We start from the raw sequence: 20,140 nt of genomic DNA, 5'->3' as shown, positions 1-20,140 counted from the left end.
TTTATCATTATCAATCATTAAAATGGGGGTAAAGGGCAAACTGCAGTAGCGACATCAAGTCTTTATTGATCTTAAGTGGCTTAAGGCGTGTTGTGTGTGTTTTTTAAATCAGATTTAAATAGTTTATAAAATTCGCTTATGCGTATTAGGTTTATTGTTAACTAACTTTTTATAACATTTGGTCCATGGTCACATTTTCTAAAAGTATTGAAAAATGTTATAAAAGATTGATATAGCAAAACACTTACTTTTTTAATAAGAACTTCCCTTTCTTCATGAAAATCAGCAAATGTTGATGAAATAAAAAGCCGAATCACTTTCCACCCAGATTTAGCTTCACTCTCAACATTTATTTGATTGGAGCGTAGAAGCGACATTTTCGAAATACTTGAATCTATTTCTATCCACGAAGCATCAATTATATCCAGACTACTTTGAGATTGTTCAACATGCTCCAATTTTTTTTCTTGTTTATCATCGGTAGCTTGTACAGAACTTTCCGCCTCTTTTATATCGTTATTTTGGTTTTCAACATTTCTTAGAGAACAATCACCATTTTTGATTGAATCACTGTCCGCCTTTCGTTCATCAACATCATGGTTTGGAAAATCTTTTTGAGAGTATTCTTTATTTTGGATAGAATCACTGTCCACCTTTTTCTCATCTACATCTTGGTTCGGAAAGTCCTTTTGAGTGTATTCTTTGTTTTTGATAGAATTACTGTCAACCTCTTTTCCATCAACATTTTGATTTGAAAAATCTTTTTGAGAGTACTCTGTGTTTATGATAGAATCACTGTCAACTTCTTTTCCATCAACATCTTGGTTTGGAAAATCTTTTTGAAAGCATTCGGTGTTTTTGTTTACATTAATCATACTTGTATCATTTGATTGAAATGATTCATAATGGCCATTTTTACTGAGTACGCAACCCATAATTCAAAACTTAATAAACTTTGAAATTCTAAAAAGTAATAAAATATTTGTTACAAACAATAAAAAAAATGTTTGTTCAAGAATAAGAACAAATGTTCTTTGTAAATTTGTTGCCAGATCAACGTAAAATGTTCTGCAAATTAATTGCGTCAAAAATAAAAGAAAAAAAAAGGAAAAAAAAAATAATGACGTTTTCATAGGGCTTATTTTGTTTCATTCCTAATCTAATAATCTAAATGTCCATTTAAGAAGCTCTGCAGTTATACATGAAATCTACCGATCCCCGTTTTCTTATTTCTAGTTTATAAATATCAAGTAACCGCAATTATGCATTCAGCTATATTTTTATAGTTCTTTTTTTTTTTTTTAAACTTCAACCAGGTTGAAATTTAGAGAGTTTGGTTTTCTTTTCTTTTTCTTTTTTTTTTTAAATTAGGCTACTGAAGCAGATAAGTAATAATAAACAGTAGATAAACTAATAGCTAACTCTCGTTGAGTTTACCGTTTCCATTGATGGAGTAAGTAATTGTCAAATAAATTCTAAACATTAAACTTTTGTATCTTCATGTCATACTACGATGTGTCGCTGAAAATTGCTGATAGTAGAGTTTGGAAACAAAAACCCCTAAAAAATAGGCACCTGCCTATTTGTGGAAAGAACCACCCATACAATTGTGGAGTTAGATGGTTCAAAAAAATATTTTTTTGGGGAAATGCACATTGAAACTTTTTATTCTTAGCCAACTACTAAAAAAAAAGTTGGTAAAAATTTGAGATGATTTAAAGCATTTTTAGCGGTTGCACAAGATTCTTCAGCATCATACTTCTTCAAAAGTATGTTGGTTCTCAAAAGAAGTGAAATTTTAGAAGAATTTCAAAAATAATTATCATTTTTTTAAAAACTTACCATTTAAAATTTCACAGCCTAAAACATTTTTAGCTAATATTAAAAACATGCATTTTTATAAAAAAAAATAATTAAAATTTTTTTTAATATTTATTAGAAAATGATAATTATTTATAAAATTTTTATATAAATTACATACAAGTATGAACATACAAAAGTTTGGAGTTTTAAATTACCTGAAAGTTACTTAACTTAAATGTTAAAAATGCAGGATCCACCCCTGGCTTCCATTTAAAAACATTTTCAACTTCTTTGGAAATATTTGAGTATATTTTGAGATACTTGATATATTGCTCAAAGGGAAAGGGGTTTTATAAGTGTAACTACTGGACTTGAAATACTCAACTAGTATTGTTAAAAAGTACATATTAGATCTTACCTTATTCTATCGTTCTTTAACGCAATCTTTGTATTTGTACACGTGTGTAGACTTTGATATCAAATATCAATCAACAAATATTAAACTTCTATAACCCTTTTCTATTTTCGACCAAATTTTTTATGTATGTTTTATGTACGGTTTCATAATCCACCTAAAGTATAAAGTTGCTTGTTATACATATTTTAGTCGTTTAGACTCAAAATATTCAAAAGTAATACTAATTTTCTTTCCTCGGTCTTCGTCTGTTTATTTACTTTTTCCTTTCTTTACAAATAAGATCATAAAACAGCATACAATGGAATGAAATATTAAATAATACTTTTAAAAATATAAAATAAAAAAGTAGTTTGATGCAATTAAAATGCAAAATATCTTGCACAATATTATTTTAAATAAAGAAGAGCACTAAGAAATATCGAATTGTATTTTCAATTAGTCTCGATCTGCACGAGAAAAACAAATTTATTTTAATTTTCAAAAAATATTTTTATAGGTTCTTAAGCAAATTTGCAAATACTACAATTGTACACAAAATGACAAACAATAGAATAATCATTAGTGTATTTATGAAACAACCGTTTGTGTCAAACATTAAAATAGTTATATTTTCAAATATTTTTTTAATGCCTCCTACAAGTTTTTTACATCCTCTTACTATCTTTAAAATTTATTTTTACTAGGTTTTGCCGTCTCACAAACAAATTTTTGAGTGGTTAAAAATAATTTCAAAAATTTTTTTATTAATATAATTATAAAAATAAAGTAAAAAAAAAATTTTTCATGATTTAACTATATATATTAAATAACTATAAACTTATCATTTTTTTTTTAAGTTTTGGAACAATTAATAATTAAGAAAATAGGATTTGAAAAAATGATAATAATTTGTTAACAAATGTTAACATTTAAGAGTTTTTATTATATAAAATATATTTAATGACAATCGACAATAACAATAATTAAGGCATTACAATATTACATAATTAAACAAAAAACTATAGCCTTCATGATAACATCGTTGCTAAAATCATAATATGTTATGACGTAACTAACTTTGGTTATTTATCATTATAAATTTTTTTTGTGTACTTCCATCGTAGAACGATCTTTTTACTTTTTTTCGATTTAGTTTTTAATACTTAATGGCGAATCAAATAAAGTCCTTAAGTTCACCAAATTTTAATATATATTTAGTATAAAAAAATATGATAAATATTTTATTAAAAAAATATTTAAAACATTTAGCGATTTATTTTAATACAAGTTTTCTTAAATTAGATCATCGAACATAAGTTTAAACAGTAAAACATACAAACGTCATTTGCAGGTTCATGGAACTTGAGAAATTTCTTTAAAAAAATAAATAACATGTAGAATAAATATTAAATTAAAAATAAACGTTCAAAAATTTGTTCCAATACTTAGTTAAAGTTAGTAAATCATTTCTAACCAATAAATGTGAACAAACTATGAATGCAATACAAAATCAATGAGAATACGAATTCAACAGACGCGAATTAACTTTTTTTAAATGTTTCAGTGTAAGTAGGTTTCAGCATAAATATTACGTTGCTAATTAAGTCTACCATTGTCTTATTAAGTTCTTTAGACTTAACGACAACTGCTTCTTTTAACACTCTCAGCAAGCTTTTTTGTTATCAAGTTAGATTTTTAATTAGAAATCCAAAGGTTTTAAGCAAATAAATTTTTATAAAATTTTCAAAGGTTTAACAACAAAAATTTATGCGATTCCTTGTAAAAGAAAGTCCTTTGATCCATATATGGTGTTATATAATTAGATATATTTAAATTTTGTACATAAAAAAACTGTATGTAAACTTTTTAAGTGCTTTATGTAAACTAAAACCGAGTCATCAAAAAATTCACAAAGATAGCAGAAGTTTTTTTTTGTCCGTAATAATGATTTACGAGTGTTTTGATAGATAAGTTTACTTCGGTATTATAGTATTTGAGCTAGCTTTTAGATATGGGGTAAAAATCAAACTATTATATGATTATAATTAAAAAAGCTTGATATTTGATACCTATGTATAAATTTGATACTAATATGTCAATATAAGATAGTTTGCAAAAATTTCCGATGATAGAAGTTTGAGAACAAAAAGTCGTAAATTTTCAAACTCCTTTTTCTACCCCAAATGTGGGTAAGTTTCAAATTCCATACAGTAATCTCTTAGTTTTTTTAAAAAATGACCATATTTATAAACATTTTTAAACGTTCTTAGTTACTAGTTTTACGAATAAAATATAAGAATGGCATAAATAAGTAGAAGACAGAATTCTAATCTTCAAGTCTTAATACATTTAAATAACATTTAGTTTGAATCTAAAGTAAAAAACCATTATCAAAAAATAGCCAATGTAAAGAAATTTTTTTAAAATATCGTTATTTTAAACATCTTAAAACATTTTGAGTGATGTTTTTCTTTTTCTTCTTTTAGTAAAAACGTTTTTCCTTACATATTTAATCTTTGGTTTTAAGATATCTTAAAGGTAATTTAAGATATTATGATAATTATAGTGCCTGTAATATATTTTATACAATATTTCCTTACAATATTTAGCCACGATATAAAGTTTTTAACTTACACGTGTATAAGTTAATGTTTTATCACCATGGTAACTGCTTTTGTTTTACAAAAGCATCATCCATGTATAATAAACAAGAGAACGGATTTTGTGTATCAAAAAAAAAAAAAAAAAAAAAACAACGTTACAATTCATGAACATTAATAGTCAGTTTTAGATTACTATCGAAAAAGGAAACAGCTTTTTATATATTAAATATAAAAATAGGGTTTAACAAATCCTCCAAAAAATAAATTTAATCTGAGACGTCGCTACTGTTTTTTGGTATTTGAGTGACATAGAGCAAACTCGAAACATTTGTTTATGACAAATAAAGATGCATTGCAAAAATTTGTGGTAATCAACCATAAAATTCGGAATATGTGAAGAATATAGAAATTGGTTTACAAAGCTTAAACTATTTTATTGATTATTGTTAATATTGCTATTGTTATTATTATCGTCATACATATTATTACTAATTACAGTTTTTTAGTTACAAAGTATTTCTTAAGTGCATATAAATACTTAAATTTGAAGTAATAAAAAAAGAAAACTTTTAAAAAGTATTTTATATGAAATTTAAAATACTTTTTAAAAGTTTCTCAAAAATAAAAATAAAATTTTTTATTTTTATTTTTAAGAAATTTAATTTTAAAGATTCGAAAAAATAACTTATCTGTTTACGATATAGTTTGTTTATATTCTGATTTGCACAGAAAACTAAAAATATTTGTGCATTTATTGAAATTTAAACTATGTGGCATCCTTCTATATAGATGTTTTATGTCTTCTAAAGCCCGCTCATGCAGAATGTGACGTCACATTAACACCCATTGTTATTTGTTTTGTTTTAAAAGTTCTTATTAAAAGTTTTTGCAATAAAAAATTTTTATATTTCGTTCGATTTAAATAATCTGATTACAAAAAAAATATCTGAATAAAAAAAAAGAAACCACCACATTTATTTTAAAAGTAACTTTTCGATTTTTTTACAAAATAGTTTATTTACAAGATTTTAAAAAAATTATTTTTAAAGAATATATTAAAAGTCTCATTAAGACTAATAAATTCTTTTTTTATTCTTATTAAACTACCGTTTGTACTCTTAGATGATTTTTGTGAAATGTTACCAGCTTCCTCAATGCTTTTAAAACTTTTTCATATTTTTTTTTGTTTTTTACATTATGAAGGTTATCAGCTTTTTTGCAATAATTGTTTAGAAAAACATTTGCTAATGTACGTATGACAGTGGTTCCTAACCTGTGGGTCGCGACCCAAATTGGGGATCGCCATTTGATATTCTGAAAATAATTTGTTAATGCTTTTCAGTAGTTTTCTTTTATCATTTTAAATTTAAATAATATTCTTATTCTGACAGTGTTTATTTATGGTTTTATGCGCATTGTGCATGTAAATTATACAATCAAGAGTCACAATTAATTGAAACTTTAAAGTTGAGGCTTCATAAAATTTTTACAATCTAAAGATTTCATTCCTTTGCAAATATTAACCAAAACATATACTTTTTTGTTGATAAATTAGTTTAAATCAGTTATAAAAAAATTTATAACAAAAAAATATGGTGTCTTCAAAGTATAACATAAAAGTAAAATCAGAAATTTAGAAGTCAAAAAATATAATGTTTAGCTATAAACATGCAGTGATTTAGTAGCAACCTTATTAACTTAATTATTGGGATTGAAACGACTTGACAAAAAATATCAAGGGGTCACGGCATCGAAAGGGTTTAAAATCAGTTGCGTATGGCAAGTCAGGCAATATAAAGTATTGAAATATTTGTGCAAAGCTAAAAAAAAATTTGCTTTAAAGCAACATAGCCAGCAATATACGCTAGAGAGTTGTATTCAAAAAAAGAAAAATGCCCAGTAAACATTGAATTGTTGGTAAGTTGTTGGCCCGATCCTAATAACCAACTGTTAGCTACAGTTGGGGCAACAGTTAACTATTTAGTTGGTACCGTGAAAAAAACGTAACGCTTTTACCAACACTTAGTCAACTGTTTTATAAACTGTTGGTACCATTAACGGCCTAACAGTAATAAAACAGTTGGCTAACAGTTAGTACCATTACAGGCCCAACTATACGATTTTTTTCGCGATTTTTTCAAATTCGCTTTTGCACTTTAATTGAAAGTGCAAATGTTATAAATGTTTATAACATAAACATTTATAACATTTGCACTTTCAATTTATTTAAACTATCTATACAACTTGACGTGATAGTGAAAAATGAGTTGCATATTCGAAATCAAAAGAGAAATGCTATACAAAAAACAAATTGTTTGCTCGACACCAAAAAAAAAAAATTTTTTCTGTTGACCTGTGTAATAATACAGTAATAATCATTGTAATAATAGCAGTAGTAATAACAATAACATCTACAATAGAGTGGAGCGATTTTCATAGCAAAAAAAAAAGAGTTTAAAAACCAATATTACTGAGACACGAATCAATGTCTATTAATTATAAGATAAAAGTAAAAAAATATTTTTTGATTTTGATGAGATCTTGAGGGTCCTCTTTGGAATTTAAATTCTTGACAGGTCCTAATATTTTTGAATTTTTTTTTTTCTAAACCATATCAACCTTGGACTCAAAAAAAGCAGAAAAAAACACTTGTTTCATAAATAATAATTTTATTAAAAAAAATTTTTAGTGAAAAAAATACTTGCAAAAATATACCTTAAAACCCCCGTTTTGTTGAGGACGGGGGTTTTTAATGAAAAAAACAACTCTACTTTTTTAATTTTAATTTTTTAATAAAAACAAATATTATTTTCAAAATCAGCATATTATTTTGCTTCTTTTAAGTATCAAGTTGATACAGTTTAGAAAAAAAAAATTTAAACAGTATTAGGACCCATCAAAAATTTAGAATCCAAAGAGGAACCTCAAGAACTCATCTAAACTAAAAAAAAAAGAGTAAGGTTCTTTTTTCACCAAAAGATATTGATTTGCTGCTCAGGCAAATCAAATTTCAAAAATTTTCAAAATCGCTCCACCCTAATCTACAATTATAATATTAACAGTAGAAATTTACAACAGTAACAATAATAAAAAACTAGCAGTAAGCAACTCCTAATAAGGGTTATGAGTAATTAAATCATTAATAACAAAAACACATTAATAACTTGATATATTATCTAAAAAATTAAATACAAATTTATCTATAAATAATATTGTAACTTAAGTCAAGTAAAGCCTGCAAATACCTAAAAAAAAATGAAAAAAAAAGTTACAATTTTTAATTAAAAAAGTATTATTTGCATTTTATTGTTAGTAGAATTAGGATAATAATATTACAGAAAATATAAAGAATAAAAAAATAGCTATAACAACCTAGGTCTATTAACACTAAACACTGTAACAATAGCGCATAGTATAAAATATTTGTAAGCACCCATTACTGTGTCTTCAAAGTAATTAAAAAAGAAAAGGATATAAAAAGGCTAGACAACACAATGTAGTTACACTGGCATATAACACCACGACTTATTAAGATATTTTATCAAATAAAATACAACCGAAGGATAACTATTGTTAAACAATTTGAACAATTATACCATAAAATAGCAAGCAACTCGTAAAATATTTCTTATAAATGGTCATTATCAATTGAGGTATCAAGAAATACGCAAGAGCTCAGTAATTACATAAGTTTTTTTAATTCTCCCTCTGATCTAAGGGTCTGCGTCTGAAAACGGTACAAGACGAAACGAAACGATGAAAAATATTGTTTTGATGAAACCGTTACAAAACGAAACAATTTTTATCTTTTTTCGAAAAATACGGTACAAAAAGAAATACAATTTTCTTGTTTCGTGATAAATACGGGACAAATTGACAATAAGCTTTTGTTTTGAAAAAACCGGTACGAAACGAAATAAGGTTAAACTTTTTCCGAAATGAAACGGTTAAAAACGAAACAAACAAACAATAAATTTCTGAGTTTTACGAGAAATACTAATATTTTTACGACAGATTGGGCTAGCATAAAATAAAAAAGTAATTTACTTTTATATTGTACCAATTTACGCACACATTTTCAATTTTTACGAGAAATTAGTTTTATTTAGAGAAATTAGTTTTATTATATTTCACGATAAATTTAAATTTTCACAATAAAACGTTTTTATATCAATATTTGTTGAGTGTCAATTTCGGATAATTCTTCCGGAGTTTCCATTGTTTTTCTTTTGATTCCTGAAGATGTTGGTGTTGAAGGTAAAGAAGAAGAGCATAATGGCGTTGATGAAACGTTTTTTGTTTTGAATGATAACTTTTTTTGCTTTTTTGAAAAAACTGCTTTTGGTATAGGATTCTTGAGAGGTGTTCTGAATGGAGTTGATGCTGGGGGTCGAGGGCTTCTTCAGCATTGTTTATAATTTTCAAGGTCATGTGAGGATAGACAAGATCGTAATTGACTTTAATCAAAGTCAATTGCTTTGCTGTCTGAGTGGAAAGACTGTGTCTTTTATCATTTATATTTCCAGCGCTGGCGCTGAACACTCTCTCGCTACAACTTGATGCAGCTGGAATGCAGAGCACATTTTTTTGCCAACTGTGCTAACAATAAAAAAGCAGAGGCATGTTTCTTCCACCATTTCAGCACATCAACTTTATACTTTTCTTCAACACGAGGCATAGCGTGGAAAGATTCAAACTCCCTTTCAATTTCCGATACATTTTGACTAATGGTGTGGTTATTATCACCCTGTTCAATCTCTATATTTTGTAAATCGTTGTACTCTACACCTGCGGGCACTTTAACTTGTGTAACTTTATGATTATTTTTTTTCACTGATCAAATTAGCTTTTGACGATGGATGATTTTCCTGGTAAACTCTTCCAAGATACTGTAATGTCTAAGCATATATCCTGAAATCGTAAACAATAACTGTTAAATTTAGTTTTTTAACAAATAACGAATATTAAAGAATGGTTTTTTTTACCAAGAAATAAAACTTATAACCTCTGAAGTACGGATGAAGAAGGTTTCCCAAGGCATAGTGTTGGTTGAATCTTCCATGTTCATTGAATCGCGTGGCTATGTGTAAATGCTCACTTAGTTTTTTACAAAAAGCAATAATTATTTCTCTGTTTTCCATGTCAATGTAGTTATGAAGAAAATTTTTAATTTTATAAAGCATAGTTAGCATATGATGAAGCACTGGTTCAGTGTCCTTGGACATTCAATTTGACATAATCTTCATTTTATTTAATACTGGCATCAGTAAAGCCATCAGTGAAAATTATTTGTCACTTGGAATAACGTTCTGTAGTGGGTTGTTATTTAGTTTTTCTCTAAGAGAAATCAACACATCTTTAAGTTTAAGGATTGACTCCATCATAAAACAGTTAGAATTCCACCTGGTTTTTACCGGAGCAATGATTTTAACATAGTTTACACAAAGTAACATACACTCTTTTTCAATAAGTTGACAAGCTAAGGTGGACCTTTGAACTTTGCTAGATAGTTGTGTGGCAATATCTATGCAGTCTTTGACTTCTTGCACTTCATTGGTAGCATGAAGTAGGCTAGTGTTTAGTAGGTGGTCAGCACACAACAGTGATTCATATTTTATTTTGTTCATGATTGACATAGCATGTTTCATGTTTGCCGCTGCATCGTGGACAATGACTTTCTCGGGCACGGCGTCCAACACCTGATACTTTTGGATCATTTCTTCCAGAGCCTTAAACAAGAATGAAGATAAATTAATGATTTATAAGAAAACTTATGCAGCTTTAGGGTTTTACAATAAATTATTAATTCTTTCAATAAATAACAAAATCCTAGAAGAAACGCTATTCTAGCGGAAGGATAAGTTTTTATGTTCTTTTTCTAGCGGAAGGATAACTTTTTTAAATCATTTTTTTTTATGAGCACAAATTATATCAACATAAAAAAAATTTCTCTGCTAATGTGGTAACCAGTGTGTCTTCCAACAAAGTTGCCAAAGTTGAGAACATATTTCTTGAGTTCAAACTGACTATTGATAAAGTACTCATGTATGGATCCTGTGACCTAGAGGTCCAGCCATCAGTGGTGATAGCCACCTGTTGACAACTGGAAACTTTTTTTTCAATTAAGTTTAGCACAGTATCCATAACGCTTTCATAAAGCAATGGCAGCTTGTACCTTGAAAAAGTCGAGGAATGTTTCACAATTACTTTTGGATTTAAATGTTCCACCATTTCCTGGAAGCATGGTTTATCTACTAGAGTGAATGGACTACTTGACCTGGCAATGTATGACATGATTACCATGTCTGTCTCCAATTGCCTGACTGATTGGGAAGAATATTTCCCAATAGTTCCCACATTAACACTTTTAGATAGGCCTTTTTGTGATCGTTGATCACAAAAAAAAAACGAAATAAAAATTAAAGTTAAACATGAAAATTATCTTTATACAAGGAAAAATATTATTTTATGAAAAATAATTAGAAACTTACTGATGCGTCATTCAGTTCGAAGGCAGCTTCTGTAATTTCTTTAATATCTTCTTTTCTTTGGCGCCCAAGTTTGATTTGGGCTCTTAACATCTTAGCGTAGTCAGTGGGATGCTTGGTTTTCAGATGGTACCTGATACCACTAGTGGATCCATCAGTTAACTTGATTCGGATTTGATACTTTTTACATTCCCCACACTTAACACCTGATACAGTAACTTTATTAAAATTCCATAAAATTGTAGCTTTTATACGCATGATTATATGATTGAGAATAACTATGATGTTGAAACAATCAAAATGATGACTAAAATCAAAAGTTCTGTTTTTTAGTTAAGTGGAAATTAATTTGAATGTATAAGATCAAAAATTTTTACATCCAACAGATGAAAAACTGGTTTTTTCATATAATTGTTTTTATAATAACTTTTTCAATAATTTTCAAAAAATATTTTTGAAAGTTATTGAAAAAGTTGGATATTTTTAGGAAAAACAAACAAGGTTATATAATAGAATTTGAAGTATTTTATTCAAACGATGATCGCAAACTCTTCATGCGAGTTTATATACAAATATATAATTTATATCTGATGAACTTAAAGTTAAAATTTTATTACAGTAAAACCTACCTACAGTAGTAGAATCTAATATAAAATTTAAAAAAATTAGTAAATTTACTTAAAAATAGCTTTCAGCTCTTTCCAATTGCACTAAAAAATAAAATAAAATTTGCTTAGCTAAGTTGCCTAGTTCTTAAGAATCTAAAAACAAACAAGTAAAAAACCAAAAACAAACAAACATTTATTTATTTAAACTACTATATTTAAACAAATTAAATTAAACAAAGAATAACATCAATTCTCCTTAAAGGCTAAGAAAAAAAATTTCAGCTAGGATTTGCTTGCAGACCTTGCTTGTAAAACCATGTAAATAAGAAATACATTTATAAAAGCCTAGAAACTACTTAAAAATGACAGATGTAAGATTGAAGCTAAGATGTTGACTGGACCAACTATTAGTAGATGTTTTTTTCATACAAATTTACAAAGTATTGTAAATTTGAATGAAAAAATTCATACAAATTTACAATACTTTGTTCTCCTATATCGCATTAATCCATTACATGATAAATCTGAAATGAAAAAATGTAACAAATAAGTAAATACAAAGAAAAACATCATATTTGAATCGAAAATCAATGTATCGATAGATTATTGTCAATAACAATAAGGGCATAGAAGTAGTCGTTTAGGGAAGTGCTAAAAATAATACCATAAAAGCTATACCTACATTTATAGATTCAGTCACTCTCAAACAAAAAATGCATACATATAAATTGTTATATTATATATATATATATATATATATATATATATATATATATATATATATATATATATATATATATATATATATATATATATATATATATATATATATATATATATATATATATATATGTATATATATATATATATATATATATATATATATATATATATATCTGTGTGTGTATACACATATATATACATATACATGCAGATATACACACGTAAACATACTACTATATACGCACATATACACTTTAGCTGTATCTTATTAATAGTTAAATGTATATGTGCGTATATAGTAGTATGTATATATTAGTATATTAACTCTTATTAATAGTTAAAATAGAGCTAAAATGTCTAATACAAATACAACAATGGTGTCATCATAAAATTAAATTAAAAACTAATTTAACTAACTTAAAATTGGTATTGCCAAGAATGTTGTCTGTCTACTTGCATTTCGGCAGAAAAATCAAACTATGAGTGTCAGATGGCAGAGAGGAAAACTAAAGGTTAAAGCCACTGCCATTAAGATGTCATTTGATACCAAGAAAACCGTGTGCATGGTATTTAACCCAAAACAGAAATATAAAATTGTGTCATATATATATATATATAAATATATATATATATAAATATATATATATATATATATATATATATATATATATATATATATGTATATATATATATATATATATATATATATATATATATATATATATATATATATATATATATATATATATATATTTGTGCCTATCCCTAGATAATGAGTACATGTATACTTTTACATTTAAAAAATCAAATACAAACTCTTTTTTTTTCATTAAACTAGATTTCTTCCTTTTTTTGTTAAACGTGCAAATAGACTAATTAAATTTAGTGTATTCGTACGTTGGTCACATGCGAATATAGTGTAGATACCCTGTTTAAAAAATACAAGCTCAGAAAAAAAACCCTCCCCAAACCAGCCATTAGGGCCCTAAGTTCTTAAAATATTTTGCACTTGGTATTACTAAGAAAAAAATCTTCCTAATTTTGCTAAAGGCACCTAAAATTGCTGGGTCTTCTTCCTCCAATTGGGGGTGAAGGTGAGCCTAGCGACGGCTCTGATAAGACTGTTCATTGAGAATTATCCTTATTTCTGGAGCTATAAGGTAAAAAAAAAAGAAGTAGTTTTTAGTTTTAAATAAAGAAGTAAATAAATTAAGTAAATAAAAACAGTTAAAGTATATTATCGATAATTAAATACACTTAAAATATAAGATAATAAAAAACGCTTTAAAATTTTTCTTATATATTGAATTAAAATAATTAAAACTCTTAAGGTTCACGGCAGATGCCGATAGTGATGTCGGCGTATTTTTTGTATTTTTAGTCTATTTAAATCTTGGAGAATGAGAAAATTTAGAAAAGTATTTTTTTTGTAACCACTAATGTCTAACATTAATATTTAGTTTTTAAATAATTAACATCCACGCCTTAGAAATTACGCGCAACCTGCTACTGCAGCAGGCGCAGTAGCAGTCATTAATTGTGTACACAAAGTATTTTAAAACATATTTAAATTGTGCTCTTCATTACAACAATGTACAAAAAAATTTTCAGGAAGGCCAGTATTTCCTTCGAAACCTGTTAGCTCATAGTGGTTAGTGGTCACTCCCACCCCACCACCCTCCCCCACCTTATTCCCCCCTTCCTTACCGCTCGCATTTTACACATTGCTTCTTCTCAGGAAAACATTTGCTTTGTTATCTAACCCTGACTACGTCTCTGGTTTGCATCTATGTTTTACTCTTTTTTTATACCAGTTTATTAATCTAAGAGCATATAAAAAAACAATATTTAAAACAAATAAATTAATAACAAAATAATAGTTTAAAAAAAGTTAATTTATTGCGTCGAAATTTCCTCGTGTGCAATAACTTTCGGATTATCTAGAAGTAAATCTCTGGTAACTTGAACTAAACAAGCTGGTAAAACTTAACAATAATAGTTTAAAAAAAAATTTTTTCGACATAGAAGAAACGTTTATTTTGAGTTATCCTACTTTCTTTTTCAATGGGGGATTTTGAAGAAGCTGATGATGACATATTACCAAGTAAAAATTTGTTGAAATATGCGAGCAATGTAGAAGAACAAAACGTGCAAAATGAAAGACCCTCTGTAATGCGTTTACTAGAAAGAATTACTATTGGTAGTGCAAGTAAAGTTAAAACTATTACGATGACTGTTCCTAATGCAACATCAAATATTATTTCGGGTATAGCTAATCAAATACCACTGCCTGACCTTCTTCCAGATGCCAAAAAGATTGACACCTTAGTTGAAACAGCAACATTAGCAGCATACTGCTTGTCGGCATTCGGATTAATGGGTGCCTTTTATTACACGATGAGAACTGTGAGAGAAATAGTTCAGTATAAAAGATGGACAAAGTATGCTTATTTGTTGAAAACAAAAAAGGAATCTAAAGTATAAACTCTTTTATTATTTATGTGCCATTGGAAACTATTAAATATTTCAAGTTATGAAAAGTGGAAAGCTTAATTTATATTATAATTTACAGAATTAAAATAAAAATTATTGATTATGCTCTATTAATTTAACATCTGCAAACAGATTCCAGTAGCTAATAGTTTTTATGTAATTTTATTTTAATAAAGCAATTACAAAAGAAATAATAAAGTTTTTCAAAAATGTATATATATATATATATATATATATATATATATATATATATATATATATATATATATATATATGAATATATATATAAATATATATATATACATATATATATGTACATATATATATGTACATACATATATATACATATATATATACATTTATATATACATATATATGTATATATATATACATATATATATAAATATACGTATATATATATATATATATATATATATATATATATATATAGTATATATATATATATATATATATATATATATATATATATATATATATATATATATATATATATATATATATATATATATATATATATATATATATATATACATATATGTGTGTGTGTGTGTGTGTGTGTGTGTGTGTGTGTGTGTGTGTGTGTGTGTGTGTGTGTGTGTGTGTTAAATATCGATTTACAAATATATAAAATGTGAAAGAAAAATATTTTAATCTATTATTATTATAGTTTTTTAATTTTTCAATTAATTTTACTATTTTTCAAGTATCTTAAAGCGCTTATAAATTTTTGAAAAACTTTCAAGTTTGACTCCAACTCATAGGTTTTAAGATATTCAGGTTTCAATTTTGCTGATTTATTCTGACTTCAAGTTGTAGAAGTTCTTTTTTATGGTCATTATGTCATACTTATATGATCTTTATATTTTAATGCTAGATTTGTTAAATGGAGTTAGCTAAAGGTCAAGGGGGTGGTATAAGGTATTTTTCTAGTTCTGTGCATCCCATCTTGCTTCAGTGGAGTGCACTTACATTAACTGATTTATTTATCCATAGACACAATAAAGTGTACATAGACTAATTTATTTAACCATAGGGTTTTAGTTTAGGCAGGTACTTATTATAAAAAAGGTTTTTCCTAAGTGTTTAACTTTACTTTGGTTTTACTTTTTAATTTTTTTACATTTGGGGTTTATAACAACATGTTTTAAATGTGCACATGTATGTTTGTATATACATACATACATACATACATACATACATACATACATACATACATACATACATACATACATACATACATACATACATACATACATATGTATATATAAAAATATTATTTTATATTTAATATATTAAAAATTAAAATTATAATTAAGCAAATACTATTTATATATAAACTACTTTTATTAAGGTAATAGGAGTTTTTGTTTAACTAACTCTTTGGTTTATATATATATATATATATATATATATATATATATATATATATATATATATATATATATATATATATATATATATATATATATATAACATTTACAGTTATTTTAATTTGTTTTTTTTAATTTTTTTAATTTATTAAATGGGTGCTAAGCTTTGTGAAGAAACTTGTGCAATTTTAGCTATTCCACCTAAAAAAAATATGGAAAACCATATCTTGTATTATTTTACTGGCATTCCGGACCCATAAAATATAGTTTTTGATAAATCTTTTATACACCATCATTTCTATACTTATACTTTTCTTCAATATATATTTTCTACCACTAAATAGCGCAACAATTTAGTGGTAGAAAATAAATATTGAAGAAAAGTATAAGTATAGAAATGATTGGTGTATAAAATTTATCTATACTTATACTTTTCTTCAATATTTATTTTCTACCACTAAATGTGATATATAAATAATATATATATAACATTTACATTAAACTTAAAATTGAAACTGATGTTTCAATTTTAAGCTTTTGTTTGTTATAGCATCTTTATATATCAACAATAGAACTTTAAAGTGTTTTAATTTGTATTTTAGAAAATTGGAAGCGCTTAAATAAAAATTAATATGCAAGTGATAGGATTTGAACCCTTATGTTGTACTTCGGCCACTAAGACACACTAAACTGCTAATTTTTAACACTATTTAAAAAACAAGACTTCGAATTTTAAAAAACTTTATAAAACAGCAAATAAATGATAAAATCAAAGTTAAGGAGATTTTGTCGCATTGCAATTTTTATATAAAAAGTAAAACTTTGTAAAAATAAAAATATCTATTGAACTTCAAAAGTGTTTAATTTTTATTTTATAAAACAGGAAAAAAAATTCGAAAAAAAAAAAATGGCTGCAGTGAGTACTGTGTCAAACGCTCACAAATGGGTAACAGCATAGAATTCCTTATTAAAGTGTTATATGATTATGGGAAATTTGAAATATGAAATTTTATGTGGGAAATATGTGCATTGGAAAGTTGGCGAGTGAATAATTGACCAGTATGTTATGCCAACATTCAAACAAGGAGGTAGTTTTGCAAAGATTGTTTTGATGGTTACTAGTTTGGAGATTTAGTTAGAATGAAGGGAATTTTCGGTAAGAACTGTTATCACAGCATTCTTCAGCAATATGATGTTCTGTCTGGGCAAGAATTGGAAATGGTTGCATTATTATTTACTAAGATAACACTCTTAAGTTTTTAACACTATCAAGTTCTATTGCTCTGGACATATCAAAAGCTTTAAATAAAGTCTGGTATGTTGGTATTCTTCATAAGCCTGGCTTATAACATGTATAAGGCAAAATTTTTAGAGTTATTAAATCATTATTTTTTAACTGTAGTATTAAAGTTGTTCTCAAAGGCCAGCACTTTTCTTCATTTCCAGTAACTTCTAGTATATTCCTGTATTGTTTCTCATCTATATTAATGATCTTCCTGACAATCTTAAATCTAAACTGGCTCTATTTGCACAACTATATAATCCAGTCTTAACAAAAAGTCATCATTTTTTGATTGGTTAAAACCATATGCAAAATTCATTGCTTAATAAACATCTATGCTATGGTTGCTTCTCTTTATTGTGCTTGCCATTTCCTTATTTTCAGTTCCATTTTCAACCTCTACAAATCTCTTACTTCTCTTTGTATGGAATACTCTTATCATATTTGGGCTGTTTCATGTAATAAAAAAATATTGTAAGTGTAGTTGGCCCTGCTTTATTTGCCAAGCTTAAGCCAGTGTCCCATTATCATAAGGTATCATCTCTTTTTTCTTTTCTACAAAAATTATCATAGTCCTTGCTCACATGAGCTATCATCTCTAGTTCAATCAACTAAAACTTATTTTTGCTGGACTCATTCAATTCTTTGGAACCTTGTTCCAACATGTTTTCCATGCATACAGTTTACAGTTTTTTAAGTCTTCTGTCAACCATTTTCTTGCTCTTTAACAATATTCTTTGTTTTTTGTTAACTCTCTACTTAAATGTTTCGACTATATATAGTCATTATCAGTTAAAATATATTTGTTAAAAATGGTATAAAATACAGTATATAATTGTAAAAATAAACATAACAAAACCCATAAAATTGATAACAAACTTCCTATATATACGAAAATAATTATTAAAGCTTATTCTAACAAATGTCAAATACAATAATATATTTTATAAACTAGATGTTTAACTTCAATCCAAAAATCTGATTTGTTCTTTTTACAAATGGCAGATTACATTTGTAAACAAATATTATTTTACTTTTATTTTTAATCTTAAATGAAGTAAATATATTTTAAATATAAATACTATTTATGTAAAAGTGTAAAGAGGAAGTTATAGTATTTGTAAAGTAATAGTTCATGTTTCCGGAATTCATTTCCGTTTAGAAAGGAATTAAAGTTTTGAAAAGAAAAGTAAAACGACAGACTCTTTTGAAGCATTTTTTTTTGAGTTATAATATTTTTTAATAAATCTCATAAAAAAACTTTTATAAGTATTTTATAATTATTAAAATGTGTTTTTGAATTATCTTTAACTTATAAGGAGCTTTTGATGCTCTAAATCTACATTTTTAACTTATTTAACATATTTCACACTTCAGCTTCAGCTTTTTACAAATGACATATTTGTAAACAAAAAAATGCGACTTTATTTATTGTCCAATAAAATCCTGCAAGTTATCTAGTTATATATATTAGTTGGGGTGGAAATTACTTTTTTTGAAAGCTTCACCTTACAGGTTACACCCAATAACACTGGATTTAAAAAATTTTTGAATTAAAAATATTTTTGGGGTCCTAACTGACTTTCGAATATTTAACAGGTTTCTTTTGTTATGTGGAAAAAAATTCTCGAAAAGTCAATCTGATGCTCAAATAAAGCAATATTTTTCTTAAAATTTCAAAAATATTTTGTAAGAACATGCTTAAAAAATATTTTTAAAAATTCTTAAAAAGCTTTTTTTTAATGTTTAAAAGCAATAGATTTTAATAATATTTATAATACTTATTTTTATTTTATCAACTGATTCATTTTAGGATAAGCTGAGTGAACAAACATTGACTCACTTAAATAGGGAGAACGTGCAAGGAGTGCTGCTACAATGCTCGCGACCTTATTTTAAATATAAGTAACTTGTTTTATATTTTTTATTGGTTTTGAATAGTTTTATGTTAAATCTTCTATCATGTTTTATATGAATCTAATTATTTAGTACATTGTTATTGTCCGATGGCGACAATCAGGTTAGATATTATAAAGATAAATTTACTTTTAAGCAATTATCAAAAAATTGACCTGTATTTTTTTTGTTTTGTTTTTAATTCAGCAAATTATTCTGTATAAAATGTTTAAAATTGAATAACCATATTTTAGTTTGTATTTTTAATTTTAGTACCACAGCTTATCACACAGGATTTAATTTCTAATCTTTATCTTCAATTTTATAATTTGTATTTATCTGTGTTAAGTGTTATCTGTGTTTGTATTTATCTTATATTAAATGTTTTGCAGTTACTTTGTGGTGTTTTAAATAATATTTGTTTAATTAGTTGTTAAGTTGTTGTGAAGTTGCAAT

At 26.1% G+C, this 20,140-nt stretch overlaps 2 protein-coding genes across 4 annotated transcripts in view; both read right to left on the bottom strand.

Moving 5' to 3' along the window:
- LOC105847811 (telomerase protein component 1) overlaps positions 1 to 2,576 on the bottom strand; it is a 48,560-nt gene extending 45,984 nt beyond the window's left edge. Inside the window, exons 1-2 of one of the 2 annotated variants that reach the window (XM_065791210.1) lie at positions 2,222 to 2,576; positions 249 to 963 (exon numbers count right to left, since the gene is read on the bottom strand). In XM_065791210.1, the coding sequence (XP_065647282.1) occupies positions 249 to 935 (687 nt within the window). In that variant the 5' untranslated portion in view covers positions 936 to 963; positions 2,222 to 2,576. Of the gene's footprint in view, positions 1 to 248; positions 964 to 2,018; positions 2,195 to 2,221 lie in introns of those variants that run through there. The other variant, XM_065791211.1, reaches the window with a different exon arrangement.
- Positions 2,577 to 8,771: 6,195 nt separating this feature from the next.
- Positions 8,772 to 11,591, bottom strand: LOC136077010 (uncharacterized). 2 transcript variants are annotated; one of them, XR_010636766.1, is made up of 3 exons: positions 11,295 to 11,591; positions 9,809 to 10,532; positions 8,772 to 9,714 (listed from the first exon to the last, which is right to left on the bottom strand). XR_010636766.1 is itself a non-coding variant. In XM_065791209.1 (2 exons), exons 1-2 carry the CDS (start codon positions 11,547 to 11,549, stop codon positions 10,089 to 10,091), a joined length of 699 nt encoding a protein of 232 aa, XP_065647281.1. In that variant the 5' UTR covers positions 11,550 to 11,591; the 3' UTR covers positions 9,757 to 10,088. The 2 variants fall into 2 exon arrangements, 1 of the variants encoding a protein (XP_065647281.1); XM_065791209.1 differs by lacking the exon at positions 8,772 to 9,714 and having other exon boundaries at positions 9,757 to 10,532.
- Positions 11,592 to 20,140: the final 8,549 nt, after the last annotated feature.

This window comes from Hydra vulgaris, chromosome 02, assembly GCF_038396675.1.
Source record: "Hydra vulgaris chromosome 02, alternate assembly HydraT2T_AEP".
NCBI classification, from domain to species: domain Eukaryota; kingdom Metazoa; phylum Cnidaria; class Hydrozoa; order Anthoathecata; family Hydridae; genus Hydra; species Hydra vulgaris.
Note: the sequence above shows the minus strand (reverse complement) of the source record. Positions and strands in the feature narration are given on the sequence as shown.

Coding starts and splice junctions, on each gene's coding strand:
- LOC136077010 (XM_065791209.1), bottom strand. CDS start 11,549: ATGCGTATAAAAGCTACAATTTTATGGAATTTTAATAAAGTTACTGTA. Junction 10,533..11,294: donor TCGAACTGAATGACGCATCA/GTAAGTTTCTAA, acceptor TTCTTGTTTAAG/GCTCTGGAAGAAATGATCCA.